The sequence below is a fragment of the Condylura cristata genome, unplaced genomic scaffold (genome assembly GCF_000260355.1).
Source record: "Condylura cristata isolate star-nosed mole 26May11 unplaced genomic scaffold, ConCri1.0 scaffold00014, whole genome shotgun sequence".
Taxonomy (NCBI): Eukaryota; Metazoa; Chordata; class Mammalia; order Eulipotyphla; family Talpidae; genus Condylura; species Condylura cristata.
In genome coordinates this window covers 52,173,606-52,183,625 of record NW_004567115.1, presented here as the reverse complement: position 1 = coordinate 52,183,625, position 10,020 = coordinate 52,173,606, and the positions used below count along the sequence as shown (strand labels likewise).

Below are 10,020 nucleotides of genomic sequence, written 5' to 3'. Positions count from 1 at the left end.
GCCCCCGCGGCCCCCGCCGTCGGGCCGTCACCTCCAGTCTCTCACGGTGTCGTCGTCCTCCGTGAGGGCCCCGAGTTTGGTTTCGTTAGCTCTCAACACCGCAGATTCTCGTCACCCAGATTAGCCTTGGAAAATTGTCCTGCCGTTATTTTTAAACATAAATGCAATTTATTTAAAAACATATTGATTAGAAAAACAAATTTCTATGACTCTTGGGGGATTCATATTTAATCCAAATCCTTGATGATGTTACAAATTCCTTGAAAGCGTGGCCCAAGTGTCTCCGGCTTTTCCATCTCCCCTGTGTGCTCGGGGAGCTGAAAGGAGGTCACTGTGCTTCAGCTCCACCAGACGCCCTGAGCACAGGACGTGGGTGCTGTGGCCGGGGTCGGGGCCCAGGGCAGGGTGGACCACATGGCGGTGACCTGTCAAAGGCCACTTTCTAAGTTCAGAGGGCCCTGGGTGTGAGGAGTAACCGATGGACACGAGGTGTGCGGGTCCGGATGCTACGTGTCTAAACACCGGGGCCGTCAGGGAGGCCCGTCCTCACCCCAGGGAGCGGGGCAGCAGGGCAGGAGTGCCCTGGCCCTGGCTTCCGGCCCGCAGGCCCGGCCATCACCACTGTCAGTGTCTGCGTGAACGGACTTGACACGCAGGACAGTCCCCTGGGAGCCAGTTTTGAACCTGGTGATGCCGACAGTGTCAGAAGAGGGCCTTGAAGTAACAGAAGGGGTGGTCACCCCTTCTGCAGCTTGTGTGGGCCCGTGTCGGCGGGGAGGCAGGGCGGGCCGGGGCTCCGGGGGTGAGGGGCGGTGTGCAGATTCTGAGCCTCTTGGCGCTTGGCCTGAGGCTCCAGAGAGGCGCCAGCCCATCCCAGGGCCCCACTGACCTGTGCTGTGTGGGAAGATGGGCTTGTTGCATGACTTGAAGTAGTTAATCTTGAAAAGATAAACTGAAAGATTAACTGCTCCCCACTTTCAAATTGACCGAAGGGGCTTTAGAAGCAGCTTTAGATTAGCTTTTCAATCAGAAACACAGAAGAACATCGCTGTTGGGGTGGTGAGGCTGTTTCCCGGGGGGCATCTCATCACAGTCAGGCTGCTTAATTTTTTTTTAAGATTTGTTTGTTTATGCATACAAGAGCTGGGGTGCAGGCCAGAGATGCGGGGGCAGTGAGAAGCTTCACCAGAGACAGAGCGGGGAGCAGAACAGGCAGACAGACGAATTGTACGGCTGAGGGGGCAGGGGGAGGTCGGGAGAGGGCTGCCGCGCCCTGTGGGGACTCTCTGGCCGCGAGCAAACTCCAGCTCAGGGGCTGCGGTCAGCTTGCAGTGCTGCGCTGTACCCCTGCGCCCCAGGGGTCCCCAGGCCGGTGAGCCTTACCCAGCCGGGCCCTTCCCTGCAGACGGTGGCCGGCCGCGGCCGGTCTCCCTGCCAGCTTGGCCCCGCGACCGCCTGTCCCGTGAGTGCCGGTGACCTTTCCGAAGTGGCACTTCTCGCTCTCAGAGAGACGCCCGCCCCCGTCCCTCGGGAGCTTCATGCCGCCAGCGCGGCTCACGCCCTGGGCAGACACTCAGCGCACAGCCCGCGCCGTTCTGGCTCCTCGGCCGCTGCAGCTGCGGTGTGGCCGGCGTGCGTCGCCCTTCTGTCGCATCAGCGGCCACGGGGCGGCGTGTCTGTCTCGTCATTTGCCACCGGCGCGCCCCTGGTAGACAACAGGCCTCCCGTGGGGGCCGCGTGGGGAGGGCCCAGAGGACTGCAGGTGCCGGCCGGCGCCCCGAGCCCCCGGGGTGTGGAGCCCGCGGCCAGGACGAGACAGACAAGCGTTGCGCTCTGCCTCGCTGCCGCTGGGCTCAGAGAAGGACAGGCCGGCGCCCAGGGCCCTTGTGGTCACGGCCGCCGACCCCTGGAGCCCCCGACCTGGCTTCCTCCTCCCTCCCGGCGTTTCAGCCGGGGGCTCTGCGGCCCCCAGGACCTCCGCCGATGGGCGGCTCGCCGGCCTGCCCGGGGTCGGCCGCGGCACCGCGCCCAGGTGTCAGCGTGGTCAGCGTGGCCAGCATGGACGTGCGCCGTGGGTCACGGGCCGGCGCGAGCCGGCCGCGGCCACCAGGGGGTTTGCTCGGCGCCTGGCGACACCGGGGCCTGGGCGGGCTGGACCGGACGTTCGCGAGCTCCCGCGGGGCGTGCGTGGGGGCCCTGGGGGTGCCGGCCGGGGCAGCTCCCGCCTGCCCTCGGCCCTTCTCGCTCCCGGGACTCTCCGCCGCGGTTTCCCTCGGCTCCGCGTGCTCTCGCCCTGCGTCGTCGCTTCCCCGTCTCCCTCTGCCGCTGCTGCGCTCACAGTGTTTGCTGCTCTCTCATTTCTTTTTGACCTGCGAGTCCTAAAGTGCCAGGAAAAGGGGGTGTCTGGGGGCAGAACAGCCGACTTTAGCCGACTTTAGTCCGGAGAAATGTCCAAGCGCGCCGTGAGGTGTGGGAGCAGCGGGGCCGGCGGGGGAGGCCGGAGGGAACCCGGAGGCCGCGCGTGGTGACCTGGGGGTGGGCCGGCGAGGCGGGGCGCTCCGGCCGCCTCTCGTGGCCTGCTGCGTGAGGGAACAGGGCCGTGACCTATCCCGGAAACACCTGCACTTTTGGGCAGCTCATCTCAGACCCAGCGGCGGTCTGTCCTGTCGTTAACAGGGCCGGTGGGAAAGTCAGCACGACGTGTCGCGGACGGCTGCGGCCAGAGGCCCCGCTGCGGCCGACGCGCCCCCGCCCAGGCCGCCCAGTGGCCAGGCCCCCCGTCCAGGTAAGGCCTCTCCTGCCAGGCGCCGTCCTGGAATTCGAGCTTCCTTCTGCAGGAGTGTGACTGGGGTCTCCTGCCAGGCCTCAGCCGGCCACCTCCCCGCTGCGGCCTCTGACCCGGAGCGCTGACTTGTTCGCTCCCGGGGGCGTCCGCGGCCTGGCGCCGTGCCCAGTGCCGGCCGAGGGCCGTGCGCTCCTGTCCAGGACCGAGGTCCTGCTGGAGAAAGCCTGGTCGGCCACGCTGGGGCCGCGCCGGCCCCGCCAGACGCCTGGGGGCGCTTCCTGCTCGTCTTTCTCCCGAAAGGTTTCTGACCTTCGTGTGCCCGCTCCCCAGACGGCCGCAGAACCCCGCGCCGCTTTCTGGGCCTAGAGCTTCTGTGGGGAGACGCTTGCTGACGACGTCCTTTCCTCGTCTAGGGCGTCTCTTGGCCTCCGGTCGGTTTCCGCGGCCAGGCCCCTCAGGGACGCTGCCCCCTCTGCGCTGCGTGTGGCTCCTGCCACGTCCCCCCGGCCTGTCATCCTTCCCGGCTCCGTCGGGGCGCCTGACGCCCTTGTTTCCTTACTCTCACAGAACGGCCTTTGGCTTTTAAAAGATTTTTTGTTTCACCGCTTTGCCTCCTTCCTCTTTTCCTCGGAACCTTGCCGACAGGAGTGGACCCCACAGGCGCCTCCCCGAGCCCCGTGAAATCCTTGATGCCGCAGTTACAGATGCCGAAGCTCCTCAAGTCCCTCCTGCCCCTCCGTGAGGACAAGAAGGGCAAACAGCCGTCGCCCCTGGCACACCAGGTAGGAGCAGCGGAACCTTTTCTACAAGATCCCGGAGAGTGGCATTAGCCAGGGCGGGGGTGGGGTGGGGGGGAGGCTTCAGAACCCCGCTTCGGCCCAGGGGAAGCTCGTGATGGCTTCTCTCCACGCTCGTCAGAGATAACGGAGCGGCTTAAACTTACTGACACCCTCAGCCCTTTGCTTTTAAAAACTGCCAAGTGATTCATGGTGATGTCACTTAGGGCAACAATAGTAAGATTTATGAAGGGCTCTTAGTGCTGCTTGTGCGTCGCCAAACAGCAAATGTAATTCTATTTTTAATTCTTGATTTCACTTCTTACTTCCGACGGTTAGGTAGCATCCCCGTCCTCCCTCCCAACCCTTTTCCTCTGCTGTGGTTTGCCTGCCCTTTCACCTCGAGCATGAAGCGCGACCCCGTCTTATTCCCCGTGTTTCTTAAAACCTGTAGCCAGCCTTAGAATCAGTTTTCGAGAAATGTTGACAGCTTTCCCGGACAATCAGGAAAACGTCTTCTGTGCGGGTGAAGGGGGCTTTCTGGGGGTGCGACTGCGGCAGGAAATGAGGGTTCATGTACGCTCGTTCAAAACACGGAGAGCCAAGTTCAGTGCTTGAGCTCCATCCCCGACGCCCAGGGCAGCAGAGCACACGCGTCCGGCCTGAGGCCGCGGCTGTCTGGGACCTCTGGGCGGTGACGGAGGCGTGTTCCAGGCTGGCAGGACTCGGCTTCTCGGCAGCCTGCAGGCAGCTTCCTCTCGGCGTTTCGCACCCACTTGAGCATGCGCGTACCGGGGGGCAAGAAAGGAAACTCTGAGATTCTGGAAATGTGCAGACTGCCTTTAACTAGACACAGAACAGGGGCTTGCCTACTATGAAGATGAACCTGACTGCGAGCGGAGTCGGCAGGGGTCGGGGTCAGCAGAGGAGTCCCCCGGCTGTGTCACTGCCTCTTCCTTCTGAACCCCAGTGTTGCGTGGCCCAGTGTGATTCGCGATTGCTTGGGTTAGAATTTCCATGGGGCTTTTCAAAACAGCTAGCAAGCAGCCTGGCCTCAGCACCTGTCGCCTGCACCTGGGGACATCTCAGGTGAAGCCTTTCACACTGAGCCGGATGCCCCAGGTGTTCTGGCTGCTTATGCAACAGAGACAGCCGTTTAAGCTGAAGGCAGTTGGAACAGTGTGGCCGACAGTGAATCATCCCAGATTTAGTTGTCGGAAACGACTTTGAGTTTGATGTGGAAGCGCCTGGTGAGGGGCCTGTGGACAGGTGCCCTCTGGCTCCCGGGGGCAGGCTGCAGAGGCTGCTGTGTGTGTGTGTGTTGGGGGGCGGGGGGCCGGGTCGAGCTGTCCAGGTGAGAGCAGCAGCTTGACACACGGGGACGGCAGCTTCAGCGACATTTGTTCATCACGTATTGGCTTCTTTTTCGAACAAAGGTGGGGAAGCGGTCCCAGACAAGTCCGAGGTCACAAATAAGTGCAAATAGGAGCATAGAGTCGGCTTTACGGAGCGTCGCCCCGTGGGGAGCTGCAGCCCCAGCTCACCGCCCCCGACTCCACGCAGGCCCCAGCCCACCGCCCCCGACCCCACGCAGGCCCCAGCCCACCGCCCCCGACTCCACGCAGGCCCCAGCCTCCAGCGCGGCAGGAGCAACTCGGGCCCCCGGCCAGCTCCGCTTCCACTGCTCAGTCCTTCTCAGCTGTCTTCGGGGCGAGCTGTCCCCTCTGCCCTTTGACCCCTAGTGTGAGGCGTGGGGTGTCGCCGGTCTCCTGGCTGTGCTTACTCGCCCCCGAGCCAGACATCGCCCCAGCCTGGCCCCGGAGCGCCAGCTGCCTGCTCTCCCCTCACCCTGCATCATGTCGCACGCCCCAGACACGGCTGTCGCTTCGGCTCAGGCGGCTTATTCCCTGCAGGCCCGTGGCACTGCGCCCGCTACCTGCAGAAAGCCCCTGGGCCTCGAGGGGGTGGTCTCGAGGCGGGCAGCCACGAGGGGGCAGTCTTGAGGGGCGGCCTCTTACCCAGTGGTTTCCGCTGCCTGCTGTTGGCAGGTCCCGGGGCGCCCGGAGTGGCTCGTTGGCACAGGAAGCTCGCCGGGTGCCCGTAGCCCCTGGAGCCCAGCCTCCTGCCTCAAAGTGGAGGTTCCCGTCTTGGTGGTCAGCCCTGACCCTTCTTCGCGGGCCCTCCAGTTCCTCCAGCACAGAGGAACAGTTTCCTCTGCTGCTCCTCCACGTTTGGGGGGGCGGAGCCTCAGAAAGACCCGCCACGTGTGGGTAGAGCCCCACTTGCCGCACACCCCGGCCCCAGCGGGCCCCAGCGCGTCCCCTCCAGAGATCGTGACGGCTGCGTCAGGTCCCCTACGGCAATGAGGGACATTTACCCAAGGCCGCCCCCCGTCGGCAGACCGAGAAAGCCAAAAAGGGCTCATGTGAAGAACATTCCAGGCCACGTGGCTCGCTGCTGGCCTGGCAGGTGCTCAGAGAAGGCCGCCCCTGCTGGCCAGGTTTTATTTGCTGCTCGCGCCTGCGAGAGCCTTCATTTCCGTAGCACTAATCGTTAAATAATAAGCGGTACCCGACCAAGAAGTGGCAGCTGTCAGAACATCAAAGCAGAGCCCAGAACAATAGGAACCAGCGCAGAAGCCTAAGAGGGAGCCGGATGGCGTCCGCAGTGCAGAGGGACGAGGGGTGTTAGTGCCGCACGGGGCCCGGAGGCGAGGTGGGCCGCGGCCCTGCCCAGCGCACCCCGTGGTCACGGGGTCACCAGCAGCCAGGCTGGGTAGCGCCTCCTGCTTCTGCCCACCCCAACTCTGTGCCTTCATTGTTTTTTAAAGACTTATTGGTTTATGCACACAGACTGGGGTCCAGGCCAGAGGTGCGGGGGCGGCGAGAGGCTTCCCCAGAGGCAGAGCGGGGAGCAGGACAGGCAGATGGACGAAGTCCGCTGCCGAGGGGGCAGCGGGGAGACGGGAGAGGAGAGGCCTGCCGCGCCACGTGGGTCAGCTCCCGGGAGGGGCTCGGCTGTGGCCGCTTGCAGTGCTGCGCCCCGGGGAGGGCCTGCGCCTTCAGTTTTAAAGCCATTTCGCACCTACCTGTGATGAAAGATACTAGAACTTTCTCCTTTTTGTTTTTGTCCAGTTCAGTCTGGAGGCTGGAAACTCCTTGGCAGGAGCAGTCATGGGGACACCTGCACTAACCCTGCTCTCTGCCCCTCCCGGGGAAGCTCCCCGCCCCCTGCACTCTGCCCAGCTGTGACGTTGCCCTGCTGGAGCGCGACTGCTGTGCGTGCTTCTGGGGGGGCGCTGCCGGAAACCCACCGACCACCTGGAATTACTTAGGGAGCACCCCGCGGCACCCCGCGGCGGGTGTGGGGCAGTCCCCCTGAGGCCCTGGGGAGGAAACCCAGTGCGGACTGGAGGAGGGAGGGCTCCCTAGAACAAACACCCGGGGGCCTGGGGTTCTCTTTTTTAAAGACAGGAAGATTTTGAGGCTGTAAAAATGACCCCAGTGAGAACAAAGCACAGAACGGTCTGGTTTCTACCAGTCATTGCTCAGATCTTCTTTGTTAGATGAGATGGCAGGGAGGCAAAGTTGCGTCATGAGGGGACAATTATTATTAAAAAAACTTTTAATCAGAGTGTCCTTGACATTTGCCAACGAGAATGTTCAATTCCCTCGAAACCACGCGGAACGCTAATGAAGAGACGAACGTCCGTGAGCTGTACGTCGGACGCAGCGGCCCTTGCGCCGTCGTGTTGGGGCGTCCGTGTGAGCCTTTGGGGAGCTTTCCTGCACCCGCAGTCAGAGCCACAGATTCCTCCATTTCACAAGCCTCCCGGTCTGCACGAAGTCATCAAGACGCAGGTTCCTCATTTTTATGGAGATTTGTTTTGTTTGTAATCCGTTTCTGTCTGCGTTCCAGAAGTGCGAAGATGCTCCCCTGAAAGAGGTGGCAGCTGACACAATTGCTGGCTTTGACCTTCTGATGCGAGTTTAGTAACTCATCTCGAAAATAATGAACTGCAATTAATGAAATCTGCACTCATATTCAAGTGTGTTTCTCAGACAGCACGTAAAATAATTGAAGGAACTTCCTGCTCTCTAATTAGCTAGATTGAATTAATTCGGCATAATAGCTTTTTCTTGTATGTAGAAGTCTGTTCAGAGGAAGCTGCTCGAGCACTTCCACCTTGGGGCTGCAAAGGGGAGTTCGGAGCGGGGGTGACCCCACCTCGGAGCCGCAGCTCCTAGCCCCGAGGGCGCCCCGGGAGGCTGCTGTCCGCCCCCCTCGCCCCCCCACCCCCCGCCCTGCATGCCAGTGACTGTGCCAGCTGCTAGTCAGGAAGGACAGCCAGTGGGGGCTGCCAAGCGCCCCCATGGGCTCCCTGCGCGCATCGAGCTGGAGGCCGGCTCCTGCTGTCTTGGTGAAGAGCCTTAGCCAGGCTCACGAAAAGCCCGAGTCCTTGCCGGCCTTCAGTTTTTCTGAAGCATTCAGGCTCTTCAAGAAATAGGGTCTTTCCCCCTGTTGCTTAGGGCCGCCCCGGTGAGCATCCGATCGCCCCGGCGCAGGGGCCTCTGGAGACTTCAGCAGTGCATGGCGGGTCTCTGCGCGCAGACCTCAGGACCGCTTGTGCCTGCCTGGGAGTCTGTGTCTCCGTTTTCCAGAATCCTCACATTCCGTCATCACCTGAGGTGCAGACAGCACAGTGACACGCTCAGAGATACAGGTTGCCTTTGGAGTCAGGCTTAGAGGCTGCCGTGGGACATAATTCAGGTTGTTCACGAGGCAGGACGGTGTCGACGGCAGAGGGCTCGGCTCTCCAGATGTTTCCAGAAACTGGCACTGTGAACAGGTTCTTTACACCAGGTGGGCAACTCTGGTAAAGGGCAGTGACCCACTCTGCAGGACAAGCCCGCGATTCCAGGCCAGCAGGCCCGGCTGCGACCCAGTAAAAAAACCTTGTCTAGAAGGTTTTACCTATCTGCACTCTGGATTTTACCTATCTGCCACATCACAAAAGAATGACAAATACGAAATCCATTCTTCAGGGATTTCAAGCGAGTGGTGGACTAAATTAAGATCCTTCTTAAAAGATCCTAAATTCACAGGTATTTTGTGCTTTACGTCGAGTCATCTTCCTCACGGGCTTCCGCAAAGCTAAGAAGCCTTCACGTCGGCTGACATGGATAGGCAGCCTCTTTTTAAAAGTATAAATTGTTTTCTTCACATAACATTGAAGTAAGTTTTAACACCTTTCAGGTAGATACTTTAAGTTGGCTACATTTTGAACATTCCAGAAAATATTCGTCTTTGAAATCCTCCCTATGTGGTGACCAGTCTGACTAAGAGTCATGAAGTGAGGTCTGTCCGATGGTCTTCCTTGCTTTGACCCACTGACCAGGCCCCTCGCTCGAGGCCAGTGGGCCCAGGGTGGGCCCAGGGCTTCGCCTCGTGAGTCACGTGGCAGGTGCGGTGTCTGGCCCCGGCGCCCGCCTCTGCCCGCTCCTTGCCCGCCTCCCAGGCGCCGGTTCCTGGAACGAGCCGGTGAGCAGGAGTTTCCTTGTTTGACGGGCAGTGGAGTGACCGTGTGTGCAGAGCGGGCCGGGCCTGAGGGACGCACTCGGGTAGCAACTTTGATTTCAGATGAAGCTGTTCACTGCTTCAACGTGCTGGGCAGGCCGGGAGCGCTCTGTGAGACGCATCGGGCCGTGGGGGGCTGCGGGAAAGGGCTTGCTGCCGGGGTCCCCTGCGGGGGGTCCTGGCGGCCGCGTCGGGGTGGCAGCAGCGGCCTCCCTCGACGAGCCTGCTCACCGCCGCGTCCTCCTGCCCGGCGGCGTCGCTGGAGCTCGGCCTCCTCCCGCGCAGCCCTTGAAGCAGGTGTGCGTTTGCCGTCTCCAGCACTTCTCCGCTGAGTCCCCTCGGAAGCACTTGATCTGCATTTAGAGTTCGTGAAAGTCGCAGTGCAGGAGACCCCGGGCCACCCGCAGACCCCCGCGCAGGCACTTCAGTTTTTAAAGGTTCCTGCTGCTAGTGAAAATACAGTGAGAACTCAGTTCCCCGGGACCCAGCCAGCTTGGAGGGCCCCAGGCCAGCCGGGCAGGTGGGAGGCCAGGCCAGGCGGCCACCCAGCCCCCCCGGGGCCCGGGCCGCCTCTCGGGTCAGAGCTAGGTTTGTCTGCCACCCCGTCCATCCGGAACAGCCTGGGGCCAGAGCCCGGTCACTGCGTCCCTGGCGCCGGGTCGGCCGGGGGCGCCCCATGGCGGATGGTGGACGTGCGCTGAGCCCTGTCCTCGGCTCTCCCGTCCTCCTCCGGCCTGACCCCTCGCCTCGGCTGAACATGAGGTTTCTGTGGACGAGGTTATCGCAGTCCTGATCTTGAGGTCACTGCACCCGTCTGGCGACATCCCCGGCTTATTACGTTCATCAGAAGGCAAGGGGAGCCGCAGCCTGGCTCCGCCCGCC

At 62.0% G+C, this 10,020-nt stretch overlaps 2 protein-coding genes across 2 annotated transcripts in view; both read left to right on the top strand.

The window, feature by feature from the left end:
* LOC105853612 overlaps positions 1–719 on the top strand; it is a 6,369-nt gene extending 5,650 nt beyond the window's left edge. The window contains exon 5 of the mRNA XM_012724809.1: positions 607–719. Coding sequence (XP_012580263.1) covers positions 607–719 — 113 coding nt within the window. The remainder of the gene's footprint in view (positions 1–606) is intronic.
* A 1,958-nt stretch (positions 720–2,677) lies between these two features.
* Positions 2,678–10,020, top strand: part of LOC105853611 (kinesin-like protein KIF13B) — an 11,751-nt gene continuing 4,408 nt past the window's right edge. The window contains exons 1-2 of the mRNA XM_012724808.1: positions 2,678–2,785; positions 3,431–3,567. Of these exons, the coding sequence (XP_012580262.1) occupies positions 3,475–3,567 (93 nt within the window). The 5' untranslated portion in view covers positions 2,678–2,785; positions 3,431–3,474. The remainder of the gene's footprint in view (positions 2,786–3,430; positions 3,568–10,020) is intronic.